Below are 20,727 nucleotides of genomic sequence, written 5' to 3' on the forward strand. Positions count from 1 at the left end.
CTTGAGTTAAAGTAAAAAGGTATAAATTACATAAAAATACACTTAAAGTACCAAAAGTCAAAGTAAATTATGCAGAATGTCCCATTTCACAAGGTATCATTATGTATAAAATGTATTAAAATTGTTTGAAAATAGCTGATCTACAAGCTCACAACGCGTCACAAGTTTGTAGATCGGCTATATTCAAAAGATTTTAATACATTTTATACATAATTTATGTATAAAATGTATTCAAATCTTTTGAAAATTGCAGATCTACAAGCTCACAACACGTCGCGAGCTTGTAGATCGTCTATTTTCAAATAGCCAAAGTTTAAATAGGGCTGAAATGGTAAATGTGTGTCTTGCAATAATAATTCAAATCTACAAAGTAGGGTACCTAACGTTTTCAAATAATTGTAGTGGAGTTGTAGTGAAGTATAATATTTGCCTCTGAGATGTAGTGGAGTAGAAGTAAGAGTATTGACATTTGGAAATACCCCAGTAAAGTAAAAGTACCTCAAAATTGTACTGTAAAAGTACAGTACTTGAGTAAATGTACTTTGTTACTTTCCACCACTGGTCGGAAACACACTGTGTGTGTGTGTGTGTGTGTGTGTGTGTGTGTGTGTGTGTGTGTGTGTGTGTGTGTGTGTGTGTGTGTGTGTGTGTGTGTGTGTGTGTGTGTGTGTGTGTGTGTGTGTGTGTGTGTGTGTGTGTGTGTGTGTGTGTGTGTGTGTGTGTGTGTGTGTGTGTGTGTGTGTGTTCCCCCCCAGTGGGCAGACTATATACGCCGGTTGGTGTATTGCTGCCTACCACTGTTGGTCTTGGGTACTGCCCACTGTTCATATACTATCTAATAGTCCAGTCATTTAAAACATGGTCCCCATGAGTGTACAAATCTACTATCTGTCCTTACACATTTAACCACTTAAAACCTATAGGCCTAGCTACAGTTCGTTGACCAGTATACAGCCTACTTGGTCCCTTCCCCTGTCCCCGCTCTACACTAAATCCTTTCGCAGGAAATGATCTACAAGCTCTCAAAGTGTTGTATATTATGACATGCCCAGAATAGTGACGTTAGTGTTCGTGTGGTTAAGGTGTAGGCCTGTAGAGAAGATAAAATACATCATAGCTTTTTACCACTTGCACATTGATGCGTCACAAGTCTGATCAGAGTTCTCATAGAAATGCAGGATAACCCAGCCCAATACTAAAACAACTGATTGTGAACCAGGGACCTATTAGCCTGACACTCAGCCTGACTATCAGCAGCGTGGACCACCATCCTGATTAGAAATCAACCTGGGGGCCTAGGCCGTGGCGTCGCGGTCTAGGCACCCTTGGTTGAAATCCCTTAACAGACAGCGTGCCGCGGGTTCGCATCCCGTTCCCGACGGCCTTTGCTGCGTGTCTTCCCCCATCTCTCTCCCCATTTCCTGTCAGACTACTTTCTCTGTCCCTCTCCAAATAAAGCAATAAAAGCCCAAAAAAAAGAAATCAACCTGGGGAGTGGGACCACTGTTGTGTCAGGTGGGGATATGGGTTAAGATTCAGTTTTTTTTCTCGAGTTGCACAGTCTGTCTATTCTAGGCTATGAAGTGGTGGACAGCATCACATATACCATTTGGCTTCAACTTTACCCTGTACTTATTCTTATTCCATGTGGAAAAGGTACTCTCACACTACTGTTTAAACAAGCATTTGCAGAATGTCCTTGAGTTTATCCTCCATGTGTGTAATGTGTCTGCTGTTTTGTTTCCTGAGATTAATGTACTGTACTGTTTGTGTTGTTGATTTTAATTATTTGAATGCTGCAGTGTTTTTATTACTATTGTATGTGTAGCAGTAGTGGCTCAGTGCCTCCTGATGACCTAAAGCCTCTGTCTCCCTCGGTCAAGGGGAATTCCCCTTTAGACAAGTGGTTAAGATGTTGGCTTTCCATGCAGGAGACCTGGGTTCAGTTGCCGGGCGTTATATGTATATGCAAAGTACTTTGTGAGTCCTCTCTGTGAGAAGTGCTATACTTACTTGCTTATAGATACTGTTCCACTCAAATTCACTCCATTCATTTTTCTCATAGAGATTTCCAAAACTATTTATATAAATGATTTTAAGCTTAGAATCAAGCCATCCAGGGTCCTGGTGAATCATGACCATAAAACATTTGATTCTGTGATTTTATTTATTTTAAACCGCAAAACAATCATATAATTAAATATTCTTTTTTTTTTCTTCACAGAATCAAATGTTTTATGGTCATGATTCACCAGGACCCTGGATGGCTTGATTCTAGGCTTACATGTTTTTGAAAGTGTCTCTACGGGAAAAACGAATGGAGTAAATTTGAGTGGAACCACAAAATGGCCACCACTTTTATGCCCTATATAGTTGCAAACCTGCTGTAAGCTCTGACATTCTTTTCTTTTTTAAAGATCTGTTTTTTGGGGGCTTTTAGGCCAGCTCTGGGACTTCTGCCTGACAACTCATCAAGAACTTCTCAGGGGGCTGTGTTTCATACATGTGACTGTAGTCTTGACAGAGTCTGTGGATCCTAATGAGCTGATCGACTTCTGGTAAGCTTGACATTGTTTTTGAATGTTTTGAATTTTTGAACACATCTTCTCTTCTGGGGGTCCTTGGCCAGATACATTTTGGGGGTCCTTGGCACAAAAAGGTTTGAGAACTACTGATTTATCATTCAAGTCCAATTATTTGAGTCCCACGGCAAAGTATCAGGGATCTTTCTCACATACCCTCATCCTCCATAAATGAATCTCCTCATTTATATACAGTCCAGTGATTTTGATGCGCTACATGGGAGGAGACTGTAAAAGGCAATGGATGCTGCGCATCAATCAAAAGGATGGGCAATTATTCCGTAGGAAGATTTTTGCTGTCTGAAAGGCTGCGTGGGATCAAACAAGACTCACTTCTGAAACAGTATAGGTGTACCAAAGATCTAAGCATGCACCAGAATGTTCTTTTTAATTGGTTTTAAAATATTCTACAGTTGCTAGTTTGGAACTATTTGCATATTGATCAAGGCTGTGGGTAAATGCTCCCAAGGCACCAATGGACTGAACTGAAGCCAATTAAGCTAAAGCTCAAAGTGTCTGCATGTTATTGACTTGCATTAATCATTCCAGTTGGGGCTATGGGATTGTAATTGCTTTGTTATTTTAGACACTTTGCAGTGTCAGAAAGGTAATCAATGCAATTTTAGAATCACATTGTCATCTGCAAGACAGCAATCTTTACCAATGCATTTTATTATGTAACATAATCATGGCAGAAAACTTTGGCAAAGGAATATAACCGTGTATAACAGAATAAATAAACGTAAAATACATAATGCTCAAACTTTTGTGTAGAAAAATAACCATAGACAAACATTATTCAGCTGTTATTAAATATCTTTTTTTACAAGTAGAAAATAAATAGGCCTAATAAGCCTGGCCCCAGACTGTCCATATACTATGAAACGTGACCACCTAATCTACTTAGTAGTGCCAGTGTCACATGCCGACAATAGCTGATCTACAAGCTCACAAAGCATTAGACTGCAAAGTGTTGTGAGGTGAGGTGAGGTCAGCTATTTTCGGTGAGGAACACCGGTGCACAAGTATAAATCAAATCAGGTAAAGAATGTGGCTTTAAAATGAATGCGTATATTCAAAGTTTGAGTAGCTATACAGGCAAAAGCATGTTTCCTAATCCTTTCACACAGAGGCGACATCGATCACCAAAGCCTGTATCCATTACCGGTAATACTTTGACTTTTCTAGATGACAGCCTATATCTGTAAATCTTATCTTTATATCATTAACACAAAATAGATTCATAAATAACATAATTTCAAAAGGCTGCTCCCTTTTTAGAATAGGCACTGACATTATTTCGGACAAGGGGAGCTTATAGGTGTGTAATTATGCACAAGCTCTCCAAAGAAACAACAGATGAATGTTTTACAATACTAGAAAATAAACGAAATATATCACACATTTAGGCTAGGGTTCTATGGAGGAACAAAAGCTAATTGCCAACTGCCAAAGAAACATTCTATGGCACAAAAGGCATTATAATATAATTAACCTTTCAAATAATTCATTATGGTTAATTGATATACACATTTAAGTTGTTTACATTACAGCAGCTGATACACACAGCAAAACCTTCTTCTCATTTAATAGGCTACTCCAGTTCTACCAGATCTTCTTCTGATGCAAACCTTTTCCCCGGGTGTTGCCTCTTCTCTTCAGCACGACCCTTGGTAAAGTCGTGTAACAAGTGGAGCAACAGGTTGGCCTGGCTGCACTTCATAGGGTCCAGCACTTTACATGGACTGTTGTTTGAGCCCAAATCGTCCGCGATCGCGTTATCCGAAAACCGTTTTCCGGGATGCTGACGTTTCTCCAAGGCTTGGTGGTCAGCGTTTCCAGATTCTGCGAGAGAAATAAGCGACCATGTCTATGAAAACAAGCCCAAAAGAAGCGACTGCTGCCTATGGCCATTTAAAAATAGCCGATCTGCAAGCTCACAACGCATCACGATGTGACGTGTTGTGAGCTTGTAGATCTGGTATTTTCAATCTTGAAAAAAAAGTTGAGTTGATTTGGGAACATTTTTTAAACATGTTAAACACAAATCTTGTATTCAGAATAGGGGGGGGGGGGGGGTCTGTGGACAAATCCATATTATGTGGGGGTCCTTGACATGAAACCAGGTGAGGTACCACTTACCAGGGGGTCCCCAGCAAAATTGATTAATATAGCGTCACAATCATTTTAACCACTTTAACCATATTGTATACTTTGGCTATTCAAAAATTGCAGATATACAAGCTCATATATATATATATATATGCTATTTTTTAAGATCCCTGGCACAAAATATATTTTAGATGGGGGGGGGGGGGGGGTCCGCAGCCAAATACATATCATATCATTTTGGGGGTCCTTGACATGAAAAAGTTTGCTTTAGAAACCAGCCCCAAAAAAACGCAAACATTTACAAGCAACTTCACAGAAAAACAAGCCCAAAGTCGCTTATAATAAGCGGACATGGCAACACCGTTGGTGGTCCTGCTCCCAGCCTTCGGCTTTCGTCCTCGGAGTCGCGCTTACCTGGATGCTGGCGCTTGGAAAGTTCACTGAGGAGGGTGAGGGTGGGGTCCTCAGACACGAGGTCCACGTCCAAGAATGAGCCGCCGCCGCGCTTTCCAGGGTGCTGTCTTTTCTCCAGCTCCACGAACGAGTCCATTTCGTCTTCGCGTTTTCCCGGGTGCTGTCTCTTTTGGACATCTTGGAACTCTTCGGCGTCGGCTTCGTCGTCGTCTTCCTCTCTTCTCCCCGGATGCTGCCGTTTTTCCAGATCCTGGCTGTAGTATCTCTTACCGGGATGCTGTCGTTTTTCCACCCATGCTGGCGGAGAGGCGAATCCCTCTGTGGAACACAGACAGGATCATTAGGCTAACAAACTCGGAGACATCGGCCACTTATGTCTTTACGCACAGTCACTTTTCATCTATATAGGGTCCATTTGATTTGGTTAGACAGCATATTTTCACTTTCAATGAACACTGACACACGCAAATGTATTGAAATTATTTATTTATTTCATTTTTGACATTGTTATTTAGACACACAAGTCTTTTGCATTTATTTATCAGGAACTTCTCTTGATCATTTGATAACTGTTATAGGCCTATAAACAAATAATTATTTGGGCTACCTTGTGAAATTAAAGCCTTATTGAAAATTAATATAATTGCTTCTGGATTAATTTAGAACTGGCTGGTTCTCAAAGTGGGGTCCGCTGGGGATCTTGAGGGGCTTTCAAGGGGGTCCCCACTCTACAACAAAATGATGAACGGTTTTAATCACGTTTTGGGAGTCTCTGGCACCAGTAGAATATTTTCAAATGAGGCTCCGCGGCCAAAATAAATGCATATGCATTTTGGGGTCTTTCAAATGTTTGAGAGTCACTGATTAAGATAGTTAGATAGCTGATTTAGACATGTGCCTATACACCCCAAAAAAACAGCCGATCTAAGCTCACAGTGCATTGCGATGTGACTGTAAGCTTGTAGATCTGCTATTTTCAAGAGATTTGTATTTCATACATTTGAAAACGTGCGAAATGGGACATTCTGCATAATACTTTTGGTACTTTAAGTACCTTTTCATACCAATACTTTTGTACTTTTACTCAAGTAAATTTCGAATTCCTGACTTTTACTTGTATTGTGTATTGTACAGTATTTCTACATTGCAGTATTGATACTACTCCCCAAAATATCTTTTAACTCACCATTTGAGCCATCGTCATCCTCTATCTTCCTCAGAATGGAACGTAACAGGAGACTCTCTGCTCTCTGTAGTATAATGTCGTCTATGGTCTTGCGGTCCCTCGGCTCATCCTCGGGGGCGCCCTGTCCTCCACACACGGTTAAGTTACACACCGTTATAGAAGCCAAGATGACAATACAAGTCAACTTCATGGTAAATGGAGCTGGTCCTGTAATATGGAGGAAAGAAAGGAAAAAAACACAATGAAATGGAAAATAATAGCCTATAATGGATCTTGTAAAAGAAGAGCCGAGATCTTTCGCAGAATAGGCTACGGTCTCTCGTGATCTCAGTCTCATAGTGAGTTCATCTATTCCTCTTTTTTCTTGCGAGATTGTGCAGTGCTGTCTGTAGGCCTACTCTGTATCCATTTGGTTAGAATTGTACATTGTATTGGTTTTATTGTGTGCAGCTGGTTCCCAAACTTTTTAACTCAAGACCCCCAAGAGAAATCAGATGTTTGCCCGGGGCCAAATAACTGAAAATAGCAGATCTACAAGCTCAGTGTTGTGAGCTTGTAGATCGGCTATTTTCACTTTAAAAAAAAATCCCATTAATCATGAAATTCTTTGGGAAAATCATCGGATTTGTTCCTAATTCATGAAAAAAAATGTTTTTGGGGAAAATGCTTTGAAATAATAATAATATTAATAATAATAATAATAATAAGACAAATAAACAAAATGTAGGAAACACAAAAGAAAGGGATATTTACTCGTGACGTGAAAAATGTGCCCCGACCCAGTGTTTGGGGAAAAGTGGTGTATAGCTTATATTCAAAGTCTGCAATATAAAGTATAAAAACTTACTTTGAAATGCTTCAGAAGCTCCACTACTTCCCAGCTTGGGTGTGTTGAACCTCCAGATGAAAGAGATGCTCTCCTCACAGATCGTAGATCTATAGATGACCTGGAAAGGCCAAGTCAAGAGGTATGAGCGGACACACTGTGCGTCTCCACATTTATACCCACTGGTCACTGTCGTCACGCAGGACGCGCTGTGGTGATTTCTCAGGATTCACCACCGTCTCCATTGATGTCACCAAGTCGTGCGCAATGGGGGTTGCGGTTGCGGGGGCCCTGCCTCGTGATTTTGGATTAAGCAGCAGTGGTGTAAAGTAACTAAGTACATTTACTCATACAAACTCGTACATAAGTACTGTACTTATATGTACAATTTTGAGGTAGGCTATTTTTACTTTACTGGAGTATTTCCAATTATAGGCTACTTACGTCTACTCCAGTACAGAGGCAAATATTGTAGTTTTACTCTATTATTTGAGAACTTTAGTTACTTAGCTACTTATTTATACAATAAAATTATTGGTGCTTTTACTTAAGTAAAAAATGGGAGTAGACTTTTTCCACCACTGGGATATTAAGCATGCATACTTTGTTTCCCACGTGACAGGAGTAAAGTAATAGGCTACAAATACAATACGGTTGGGCTGGCCTGCACCTGCCACGCAACGACGCCAGGATAACTGAATAGAATCAAATCATTGTTTCATTAGAAATAATAGCTATCACGACTATTTTTCTCAATAGTGAATTCATATTTGGGGCTCAGCAGTGGGAGATGATGCGATGGATTAATTCATTTAATATTATAAGGTCACAGCAGGCATCCATTAAATTAAACCTCTTGCGAGGCAAAGTTTTCATAATAGTGCGCAATAAAAATCACTTTCGGATTCTTGATGAAGTCATGTAGCCTGTCAGTGAAGATATCAACGGGAATCCAAGTGACCATAGTAAGTCTAGCCTAATTATTTGCTTTCAATGTGCTGCCTGTCACATCCAATACATCAAATAAGTTTAGAGTCGTGTCAAGCTTATAAACATCAGTCTCATGTGGAATATCATTTCGCTTTGTGACTGTGATTGATTGATTTATCTAGGTAGGGTAGGCTATAGGCCTATTGATTAATTGAAAACTGTATTAACAGTTTGCAAATAGTACAGTGGTATGATTTATACAACGATGGCATCAAGTAGCATCATTATGATGCTAAAAGGATAACACAACAGTTTCCATTGTGGTCCTGCATGTGTATTCAATTCATCAAGACATTTAAAGACATACAATAAATCATCAACACTAGTAATAAATGTATATGTAGGCTACAGAAAACAGGGGGGGGGGGTCACTTCTGGTGTCAAGCTAATTAGAAGACTTTTCTAGGAACAGTTATAAATAAACCAATCATAGGCTATTACAATTTATGCGACACAAGACCTTCCTGTTTTTTAATCATCACAATAAAGTATAGACACATATTAAACAAATACATCAGACTCCATGTATGGATAAAGTATTACAGCCATAGTATTTCCAGCATGTCACATTTAGATTAGATTGGATCCCGCAATGAGCCCCTCTGCAAATAAAGCATAGAGCTAAACAAATCTTTGTTAAACCACACCAGAGATATTTGCATGAATTACCTTCAACTACTTAAAAAATCAGAGTGTGCAGCCTGGTTATGTTATGCAATCCCAATCAGCCAAAAAATAATCTCTCTCTCTCTCTCTCTCTCTCTCTCTCTCTCTCTCTCTCTCGCGCCCCTTCTCTGTACACCTTATATTGCAAAAGAACATAGTATCAGAGAAAATTCTCTGACATCCTTGCCTCAGTCATATGTTCTGTCTGTAATTATGCTAATTGCACTGTAGAATGACACATCCATAGTGTCCAATTAATTACAACAGAAATGGGCATGCTATGTTGGTATTAGTTACAAGGCCAGGCCAACATGTGCTAATGTTTTGACATAGGGTGTGGCTCTGCTACATTCAGTGAATGTGTTGTCACAGATCGAGACATGACTTGCCCTTTGGCCTAGAACTGCTTTACATTTACTTTACATTATGACAAGACTAATTAGAATCTAAAGGCAGTGCTAGCAGCTCCTAGAGGCTTCTCCTGCAACCTATTATGTGCATAGTTGACATTTTGGCCGGAAGATGTTGCTAGATGAACATGCATTCACATTTCATGGCAATCTGTCCATTAGATTTTGAGATATCTTCTGTGCAAGGCCTAATGGTGGCAGACGGTAGAGAAAATGATATGGCGTCCGCTATATTAGTAGGGGTCATGCAGGGCCCAATAGTTCAAAACATGTAATCCCTATATCCGAGAAGATTAGATTTGGATTTTAGGTAGTTCAAAACCAAAAAAAACGGATTGGGATCACTTTGAGATCCAATCTGTGCAAATGTCATATCCAATGGTCTATCTATGGAGAGAGATTACAGTTAAGGCATTGCAGCAACACCCCTGTGCAGCTTAAAGAGAGAGAAAAAAAAACATTTTCCTAGGTGACTTACTGTTTAATGAAGCCCTCAAGCTTTACTCCAACCCCTGGGATCTTCACTGCTTCAGTAATGGGTAGGCAGAGCTACTGGTGGTGAAGAAATGCATTCAGGGGGGAAATATATATACTGCATATAAAATTCCCTTTGGTAAACTGTATGTTTACTACAAAAAGGTAACTGGGTTTCTTCTTTTTAATTGAAGTGATTCTGTGATTATGGATCCAAATAATCTGCCAGAATCATAATGGCAATGGCTTTAGAATAATGAAGATGTCAGCCAGTGGGACCTTTTTAATGAGACATCCAGTTTATGCCGTAGATTAGAAAGGTGTGGTCAGTGTTGCAAATCTCCACCATGGAGCCACGCACCTCCCTCCCTCCTTTGTCGTGTCTCTGTGGTGCATGTGATGGCATTGTTTTGGCACAGACAAACTTGGTCATTAACTCATGGTTTTGTTGATGACGGAGAGGCTTAGATCATTTAAGGGGGGCTACAGTGTCCAGTGATGCAGTACATTGTTGCATGAATTTTGCAGGCTCCTCCACAGAACATGAGGATTCCAGCAGATGAAGCTGCTGAGAACCCTGATGTTGCAGAAATTCTCAATAGCCTGTGGAGTGATGGGTCGGAAGTGCCGACTGCTGAGGCCGCATGCGCTAGGGGAATATTAAAGAGGACATGATCAGAGATGTGCATGTTAATGGTCTGGAGATTTACCATATTGAAACCATGAGTTAGTAGTTTGTAAGCAGGACACACACACAGACACGGACACAGACAGACACAGACTGACAGACGGGGACGAAAACATAATCTCTGGCCAGTCCTTTGGCCTGGAGATGTTTAATGTTATAATTAAAGTGTAACGTTTTATGAGATGTACATACATTGAGCAGGAATTACATAATTGCGATGCATCCACTATGTCGAAGTAGAAGGCCGTTTTATTTGTGGTGAAAGAAACATAATGCCCACTTTTTAATGCCTAGAAACTCACTGCCCCCTTTTGACAAAAATATGAATGTTTCCAATCTGAGAGTTACTGAGCCATAATCTAATTGATTCATTGACTTGGAGCAAGTCATTAGTCACACATTATCCAGTGCCATCTGGTATTAATACATTTCTTCAAAATGTCATATTGGTAATGCCCCAACCTTCTTACAGAATAAAATTGTAAAGATTCCCCCTTTTTCTGGAGACAATATAAAGCCCCACTTAAAGGGTAAGACCACTTTGGTAGAGGTTTGGGTTGTGTATTTACCTTGCCATGATGTAACTCCAAAGGGGGACAAGAAATGAAAAATAATTGCTCCATTGATTAGAAATTGATAATTCAAAATATGCTCCTCATTGACTTACATCGTACGGTAAAACAGATCTCAAAGTCACTCTTTTAGCATGTAAACAAACGCAAACAAAGCTGATTCAGACAATATAGAACCTCACCAAACCCAGTACTGTTTTTTTTTAATAAAAATGTTAATTTCCTGTTGATTTTGCTATTTTATTAAGAAGAAAACCTGGACTGGATTTGCGGATCCGGATCCGGATCTTCAAATAGTAAAATCAGCAGGAAGTTAATATTTTTATTTAAAAAAAAACAGTACTGGGTTTGGTGATGTTCTATACTGTCTGAATCAACTTTGTTCGTGTTCGTTTACGTGCTTAAAGAGTGACTTTGAGAGCTGTTTTACCGTACGATGTAAGTCAATGAGGAGCAAATTTTGAATTAGCAATTTCTAATCAATGGAGCAATTATTTTTTCATTTCTTGTCCACCTTTGGAGTTACATCATGGCAAGGTAAATACACAACCCAAACCTCTACCAAAGTGGTCTTACCCTTTAAAAAAAATGTGATATCCATGCCAGGCTCATGCCAGGCTCAGTCTGGCTGGCATCTATATTGAGGTCCCCCCCAGAGATTTGTCACAAATAAAATAACAAGAAAGAGAGGATTGCACAGAGATGACTTAACTGAAAGTCAACAAAGTTCACTGTCACCCAACTGATATATATAGGAGACATAGGATATTCAAACAGGAGACTCCTGACCAGTGAGAGAAAAGAAACGAATAACAAATAAACAAATGGATGACCTCACCCCCACCCTGTCTCTCAGCGCTAACACTGGCTTGACAGGTGTCATAGTGGCTCGATGTGACTGATGTTTGACAGGGTCTATGTTGGAGTTATCGGACTCTTGGGCAAGCTCTGGACACTGGGGTCCTAGATGTCAAGAGGGCTACAGTTATTTTCTGATGCTGTCTTGTTCCGAGCTATGGGGTCCCACAAGTTCTGAGGCTCGTTGCACGGTACACGTGACGCAGGAATTCAAAGAGAAGTCATCCAACAATAACTGTATAATATTGGAGTGTGAGAAGCCTTTCGTCAGGATCATTCAGTGTGGTTGGTTCAAACGTCTAGTGAGTTATTGTACAATTTGTATCATTTCCTCTCTTTATCATTCTGCGTCACTTCCCTCTCATCGTTGGTTTATATGATTTATACATTTGACTAACCGTGTGTGGCAGAATAAATTTAAACCACTACACTCGACGATGATTTATACATATATTTTTTCAAATCAAGATAGTTGACATCTAGGGTGATAGCCTGATTCGGGGCATATTAAGGGCCTGGCAAAGATACTGTGGCCAATGTACTGTATGTACGTCCTCTTGAGGGGGAAATATATGCGGGGAAATGTAAATGGCCCATACAACATGAAATTGTAGAGCAGCCCTCTGTTAATTGTGGGGGGAAAAAATCTGCTGTTGAATTAGTCATCAAAGCTTTAATTAAACACAAATATGACAGCCTTCAGTTCCTCTTCCCTATTAGCTGCTTTTATTCATACCTATTCATATGTGTCTCACACACACGCACGCACGCACGCACGCACGCACGCACGCACGCACGCACGCACGCACGCACGCACGCACGCACGCACACACACACACACACACACACACACACACACACACACACACACACACACACACACACACACACTTCGTTTGTTGTATGTATGATAAACGTGTCACTGCATATCTTTGAGTGAAATTGTTAATTGTCCTCTTGCAAGAGCCTTTGTTTGAAGAAAAAATAGAGAATTCCCAGCAGTTTGTTAACTTAGTTGGCTCTTAGAAATTGTTCCCATTGTTTCCATTCCCGTACACACACCAACGATTAATAGCTTCACACCTCCCATCTTTCCAGCACATGAGTCATATAGCCCCATTGACAAAGCCATGCCAACATACACAGATGCATATAGACATATTCACACGCACGTGCGTGCGTGCGCACACACACACACACACACACGCAGAAAGTGAGTGGTGACAGTGAGAGAGGAGTTCTGCATTATTTATTTTCAAATTTCATCTCTGTCTTTAGCCGTATGTCTGGTGGCCCTGAGAATCCCATTATCTCTCAATAACCTGAGAGGCGCCTGTGTGTTTCTCCAGCCGGGGACCATGATTAGTGCTCTACTAGCACACGATGCTACAGCTCACTCATCATCACCCTCCTCTCTCTATCCCTTTGTCTCTGTCCTTCTTCATCTTTCCATCCCTCCGTCATTGTCAGGTAGTGTCTGGACATGCGTAACAGAAGTAGATTGAAGTGATCTTTCTGTCTCAACGCCTGGGCCGAATGCAGATGCAAAGATTTAAATCTTTCATTTTGTCATTTGGAACATTTGGAGCAGGGCAGATATTTCACAGAAGCCATGAAGGCCATGGCCTCCATTGCCCTTCAGTTTATATGACCTAAGGCCACAGTGGCCTTGATGCCCCGACCACACTGTCCCAACTGATTGGACCATTATACCTCTTTCTCTGTCCTCTTTCAATGTTTCTTTTGAATTCTTATCCATTTACCCTTACCCTTTACCCATGTCCCAATCTTCAAATGAGTCCAATGACTAGTCTTGGGCTGAGCATGTGTGAATGGATAAGAATTCAAAAGACACATTGATATCAATAAGAAAGACACATTTACAGTACATCAATAAACAGATGACACTTCTTATTAAAATGTATATTTGGATGGTTAAATTCTGACGTTTAAAGAGATACAGAGCCTTTTAGGCGTGGGTTTACGGCACGCTTTGCGTCATCGCGTCAGCCGTGGCCATCTTACTTCATTTCCATGGCAACCCAAGTTCATCGTGAGTCGTGACATTAAAACTGTAAACAATTCCGACGTTAACCTACTATCTTAATATTGTTGACTTATACTAGGCCTCCAACAAAGTTGCAGGCACTGCCTGAGGGACCCAGGAAGTTCAACCAACTGACACACAAGAGGCAGGCTGACTACCAAATATGAAGAAGCACATATAAATGAAAAATGGTACAAAAACATATCCATCAGTCCCCTTTTTCCCCATTGTTATGGGTGTAGGTTCACAGTTGGCCAGCAGGTGTAGAGTGAAGGTGGATATCCACTGCGGCCATTTTTGGGACGTTTCGGTAGGAGAGGGGGGAAAGTTAGACTTATTTGTAAATACTGGAGATGCAGCACCATGGGTACAAATTACACCACCAGAATGTTCATATATGCAAAAGCAGCACAAACTGAGTTTCAACACATGGCAAACAACACAATGTCACGGTCAAGGCCCATCCTGTTTTCAGGATTGCTTCAGAATCTGAAACTATTCAAGCCGGCTGGGGTTGTTTTATTGAGGAGCATGACAGTATGTATCTTCTGAAACTCTGCCCACCTCATGCACCACCAGGGAACACAGCCCTGCCTTCAATTGACCAGGGGTCTGCTACATTAGTAGCCCTCATATTGAGTTTGAAGCAGTGGGTTGTTGGGTCTTGTTTGGATCTCAGATCAGGAAGTGCACTCACAGTTGATTCGCCCTGGGGAGAACCACGGAAAATAATAACACCCTTACCAGCGGTCTTCTGGAAGCAGCATATCAGTCCAGACAGTGGAGGGACATTTGAACACAGTGTGCTTTTGCCATGTGAAAAACTACAATTTGGTGTGGTCAAAAGTTGGTAACTACATTCTAAAGTCACATAAATAAAATGTGTGCCTTCCAGGTTGACGAAGGAAAGACAAAACAAACATAATAACAGTGTCATTGACAAAAGTGCAAACTATTAAAACAAGTCACAAAATACATTTTCTTAATATTTCTTTCTCCAGAGTTGTATCTTAATATGAATATAAATATATTAAATGGCATGTGCAGAATCTTTTTCTGTTTAAGATGGCTAAAAGGAAATTCAGCAGTCCAATGTCACACTGAAGTATCAATCAATCATACGTTTTTGTTTCACCATTTACACTACCCTTCTTCCTGCACACAATTACTGCTTGTAATGGGTAAAGAAATACTACTTCTTGTCATCGGAGAGTTCCTTATTCTTTTTAACCCAAGCTTTTATATTTTTCTCACTTCGTCGCTGCACACACAGACGCACACTGGATGACGCCAAACAAGGATGTTGAGCAGCACTTCAACAGTGACTCTGCGACAGCTGTGTAGCTGAGCATGCCTGTTTGTTTTAGAGCTTTTGTTGGCCCTAGTATGAACGCAGCATTTAGTCCCACGCTTTCACTTGTGGGACTTAAAAACTAACCCTTCATACAGGAAATACTGTATAATCAGTGTATAAGGTGCTGTAGGGAAGGCCATCGGGTCACCAAAATCAGTAGGGTTTATCCTGCAATCTGCCTATTACATAACGATAGATCTTCTGTGTAAAGTTGTAATTTTGGCCAAACTAGGGTCACACTAGAGACAAGGTGCACAACAAATTCCATGGCAACCCAGCTAGTAGCTTTCAAAATATATTTTTGGAATAAGTGTTGGACGAACTAACTCTTTTTACACGCATCACAATGTAGATGTGTTTTAAAATTATATTGGCACTATCCTGTACACCATTATTCCGCCCAGCCATAGCTTATAGGGTCAAATTGTTTTTTAAATATTTTTAAATATTTTATAATACAATCTTTAAACACTGACTTTAAATTCCAAGTAGGCCTACACATACTATCCCAGCTATGCAGCTATGTCAAAACAGCAACCACAGTTGGCGTGGTACCTTGGCATCATTCAGCAGGTAGCTGCATAAATTAAACCTCAATGTATGCAGAAGAAAATGAAAAAAAACAGAAATTAAAAGTTTCAAATGCAGCATCAACACCTGATAGCGCTAGGGCTAATATGTCCTGTCAAATCTTCACCAACATTGTCGTGAGGTCCACATGTTTCTAGGATGCCCTGCGGCATTGCAGGGGTGTTCTGCAGGGCTCTATACTAGGCCCAGGGAGAAGTTGATTCCATTGACGATTCCTATGATGATGGGTTGCCAGGCAACCAGGTATCTGAGCCAGTCCAGCAGCTGTCCATACAGAACATGTGTCTTCTCCCAAGGGTTGTTCATCATCTTCTTCAAGTCGACCTTCTCGTTGCAGTACGGACAAGTCTGCTTCTTACCCACAATGCACCAACCACGGATACAGAATTCATGGAATATGTGGTTGCAGGAGAGCTGGTAGGTGTCCTCAATGATTCCCTCTTCGCCTACGTTGACCAGAATCCTCTGACCGCACACCGCACAGATGTCATGCGACAGGCTCCTGCTGGGCATGCCTCCCATGTTGTAGTATCCGATTGTGGAAGCCATGTAGTCTGAGCAGATCTCTGCGAAGTCTCTCCCCATCACTCCATAATACAGACCATAGAACAGCATGATCACTGCAACATCCATAGAATCCTCTAGTTTGATCCTGAAGAAGATGTTGAAGCCGAACAGGGTGAACATGATGGCCAGGTAGCCCAGAACCCCCACCGCATAGCTCAGCTTATAGATCAATAGGAACCACTTATACACCATCCTGGGTGTGCGGCCGGACAGCGGTTTGCGCGTGGCTCTGAAGATGACGTAGCTGGTGATGACGGAGAACATACCCCACATGGACAGAAACCTCCACCAGTACAGTTTAATGGTGAAGTATAGAGGAACCACCCACATCTGGAGTAGAGTTACCAAGTTGTAGGAGCGGTGGTGGCGCTGTTTCCACTGCACCAGGACAACCTGAGCGACCACCAGTGTGGCGATGAGGATCATGATCATCTCGGCGTGCATGGCCTCTTTCAGGAGATCGTCCTGTGGTTGTACACCCGCCATCTTACAAGAGTCGGAAAAGCGTGGTTCCAGATATATACTTCTGACATTTAGACAGAGATACAGAGTCTAATACAAAGCGTGGGATTACGCCTTGCGTCATCACGTCGTCAGCTGTCAGCTGTGGCCATCTTGCTTCCTTTCCATGGCAACCCAAGTTCATTGTGACATCAAAACTGTAAACAATTCAGAGGTTAACCTACTATATCTTAATATTGTTGACTTATACTAAGAGCCATCAAACAAAAACAAAGTTGCAGGCACTGCCTGTCCGACCAAGGAAGTTCAACCAACTGACACATAAGATGCAGGCTGACTACCAAATATGAACAAGTACATATAAATGAACAAGGGAACCAGGAGACCTGGTACTGCCAGACCCCTAGTGGTTGAAATCTGAATGGCCGGGCTTCGCATGAGGTGTGTCCCTTCTATGTCCCTTCTATGACGTAAGGGGGACAGACTTTTTTGGCTGGAGCCGGGGGACAAAGTGACCATGCCCATGTATGGAGAAAACAGATACAAAGCCTCATGTAAGCCCGACCCCTTGGGTCTGGCAAAAATGGTACATGGGCGCTAGTGGCTCAGGGGTAGAGTGGCCGTGTAGAGTGAACTGGAAACCGCAAGGTTCCCAGTTCAATCCCGGGCTGGGGCGCTCCTCCAGAGTTAGTGTCGAAGTGTCCTTGAGCAAGACGCTGAACCCCTAATTGCTCCCGATGAGCAGGTTGGTACCTTGCATGGTTTCCTCCACCATCGGTGTATGAATGTGTGTGTGTGAATGGGTGAATGGCACAATCAATGTAAAGCGCTTTGGATAAAAGCGCTATATAAATGCACCATTTACCATCTTAAACTTTTGTTTTTAGCAATATTGTACTGGAAGAAGTCTATGATACGTGATAAAGAAGCAACATGTTTGAGGCGTCTCAAACATGTTGCTTCTTGTCAGTTATGAGTTATTACAATTTTTAAACAGTAGCAACTATTCTTCCTGGGGTCTACTACACAGGAGTTTGGAGTCATACGTCATAGATATGTCATAGACCACTGACGTCAAAGATGACTGATGTCACAGGCTGGTCACATTAAGTCAGGGATCCACATTGGAGCCATATCCGACATCCACATTGGACCCACGCCGTTTCTATGTGAATCCCGAGATACGCATAATTTCATAGTTTAATCTCCCGCTATTTGAGATGCAGGTCCAAATAAATAATGTGACAATACATTTATATATCTTTCTGTTTTAGCTCTAGAGCTGCCTGTACAGTAAATCAAAGGGCTACCATTTGGATTAATGATATTAATAATATTTAACATGGCTCAGAATGGTCAGATCGAGTTTCTGTTTCATTCAACTAAAATTATAAGTAGAAGTAAAGTAAAATCATCAGTGTTAATTTATACATTTGTAACTCAGAGTATCCATCCTTATGTGTCCATTTGGTTATTTGTACACTCGAGTGTGACACTTCCCAGTGCAGGAGCGTCACGACCAGCACATTTAGTTCACTAGAGCAGAGAGGTGTTGCAAGTCATCCATCTTGACTATACAACCTGAGGGGGGCATCTCGACTGACAGCATGTCCCACCGTAGACGCCGCTCGGCTACATTAATCTGATACAGTGAGACGCTGGGCGGTAGACTCCATAAAGCTTATTTATCACAACATGTAAATGCCACAACATGCAAATGCTGCCATCGTCCTTACCCTCTTCCACCTCTGCACATATAGAATGAGCTATTTTTGTAATACGTTTTGTATCAATGTTTCCAAGTCGTTGCTGTCGGGCAGAAACCTTGTATCTCCATATTTCAACTTTTTAAGTTTCTTTTTGTAAATTGATGCCCTACTTCAACATACAAGAGTGTCGAAGTACCAAATTTTGAAGTAAGGTTTCCACCCAACAACAACAATATAGTGCTAAAACCACTCCTACTACAACAACTACTACTACTACAAATAATAATAATAATTATTATTATTATGATCATGATGATGATGCAACAAAAGTTTGAAGAAATGTTCTTATATCATTTTTTCAGAAGTTCTTTTAAGGAATTCAACGCCATGGAACAAAGTATATAGAGCCGGGGTTGGCAAGTAAGGCCATTATTTTTTATTATCCCGAGATTTTTCATTATCCAGAGAAGCTTTAAGAAACTGGATCTCATATACAATAATAACTATATTGTGGGGTTTGTGATGTGTGGCATAAATGCTTACTAATAGAGCTGCACGTGTAATCAGACAGCAGGGGGATAACGGGGATAGAAATGCTTACAGCGAGTATATAATCATTTTGAATCCTTGACTGTTGCACAGGGTCATTTAGTTCATGAAAAAGTGAAAGAGAATGTTGAACCACAGTCATACTTCTTTTTGAACAGAGAAGAAGAGCTCTTTCATAGAACAGGGGCTCTTTCATTGTTCAAGGTCTCTTCACGGTGTAAGGCATGTGAAACATAGCTAAAGATGAAAGTTCAAATAATAATGGAAGATGTTGCTGTTGTATCTTATCTGTCCACATCCTACCTACAGCATTTGCACTATGAAGGATTCAGCGCCACAGTGCGCCCTGCTACCTGATTCATGATTGTCTGTGCCTGCGCCATTCACTCTCAACATAGAAGTATAAGCATTATTTAGGTGGGGGAAGATTCTCAATTTGACATTACAGTCTACTGTACACAGTATATGTGGGAATGTCATTCAGATATTGTACATTATTTACAAAATAATTTGCTGGGCCAGATATTATTGCTGGCGGACCACTTGTGGCCCATGGGCCTCCTGTTGCCTACTACTGGTGTAGAGGATGGCCTGTGTGGTTGAGTAGGGCTTAAGGTCCTAAATTAGAAGCTGTGTTAAGATGTTGACAGTGAGCCAATGATTATTTTTCTCATTCATTCATTCATTCATGCATGCTATTTTTGGCGAGGGATTTGGTGTCGATTGAAAAAAGGAGGGAACCAAATAACTAATAATAACTAATACCAATCAAATACAAGAGTAATACTGCATGCACAGGGGAAAATACTTGAATATTATCAGTGGAGGGAGAATTAACACCACTTTGTTTAGTTATGAAAAGTCTGACTCGAGAAAACAACAATAACAACACCACAGGTAACCATCTTCACCAGTTAATTAGTTCCACCAGATCAGAGTAAAATAGACAGAATAAACCTGGCCTTATGGAGTACTGGACTACAGGGAGAAAAAAGTAAAGAAATGGCCTAGTAGACTCCTCCATTGTTCCCCCTCCCGATATACAGCAGCTGCTACTGTATTATAGCAAATGTCTGATAGTCATACCTATGATATAAGGTGTTGATTTTACCTTTCAAGTACCCCACCCACCCACACACATTGCATTCAATCAAGTGGTGTACCACAGGGAGATATGCTTGATTGTGTTTTTGTGGAGCTGGGTACGCACGGCAGTTCTGTCAGTATCAATGATTGATGGGGTAAGTGTGACCAGATTGAAGTTGATGAGCAGGACTTACTGTAAGCCCTGGTTCTGAGCTCCCACCTGGAAAACATATTATTTCTACCCCGTGGTGTGACAGACAGAAATGGAAAGGTGACGTGTCCGCACTTTAAGGCACACTTGGAGGGGCAGAAAACGAGGTCCAGGATTAGTGAGCTGTTTAGTGACGGAAACAATCTCTCATCTGATAGTGAAACAACACAACATGGGGGCTGACAGACAAACCCGTGTGAATCCATCTTAACGGTTGAGGAGGAATAAACGGCGTAAAGCCAAGAGTCCAGCTGAGTCTAAGATGACTTCCTGAATTCCTGTTTCCCTTGATTGAACAAGGCGAAGGCCTCCAGTTTGAGGGCGTTAACATTCATGTTTATCGGCATTCGGCAGTGCAATTGATGTGTTCACA

General features: G+C 41.1%; 2 protein-coding genes across 2 annotated transcripts; both read right to left on the minus strand.

Annotated features, from left to right (window-relative positions):
* Positions 1 to 4,176: 4,176 nt before the first annotated feature.
* On the minus strand, positions 4,177 to 6,484 carry trh (thyrotropin-releasing hormone; the record flags this gene model as incomplete). Its single annotated transcript, XM_084069988.1, has 3 exons — positions 4,177 to 4,427; positions 5,109 to 5,426; positions 6,295 to 6,484. The coding sequence occupies 3 exons, from the start codon at positions 6,482 to 6,484 to the stop codon at positions 4,177 to 4,179; spliced, it is 759 nt and encodes a 252-aa protein (XP_083926114.1).
* Positions 6,485 to 15,944: 9,460 nt separating this feature from the next.
* On the minus strand, positions 15,945 to 16,823 carry LOC311054109 (RING finger protein 175-like; the record flags this gene model as incomplete). Its single annotated transcript, XM_084069989.1, has 1 exon — positions 15,945 to 16,823. The coding sequence occupies one exon, from the start codon at positions 16,821 to 16,823 to the stop codon at positions 15,945 to 15,947; it is 879 nt and encodes a 292-aa protein (XP_083926115.1).
* Positions 16,824 to 20,727: the final 3,904 nt, after the last annotated feature.

This window comes from Gymnoscopelus microlampas, assembly GCF_963454915.1.
Source record: "Gymnoscopelus microlampas genome assembly, chromosome: 10".
In the NCBI taxonomy this organism is placed as follows: Eukaryota; Metazoa; Chordata; class Actinopteri; order Myctophiformes; family Myctophidae; genus Gymnoscopelus; species Gymnoscopelus microlampas.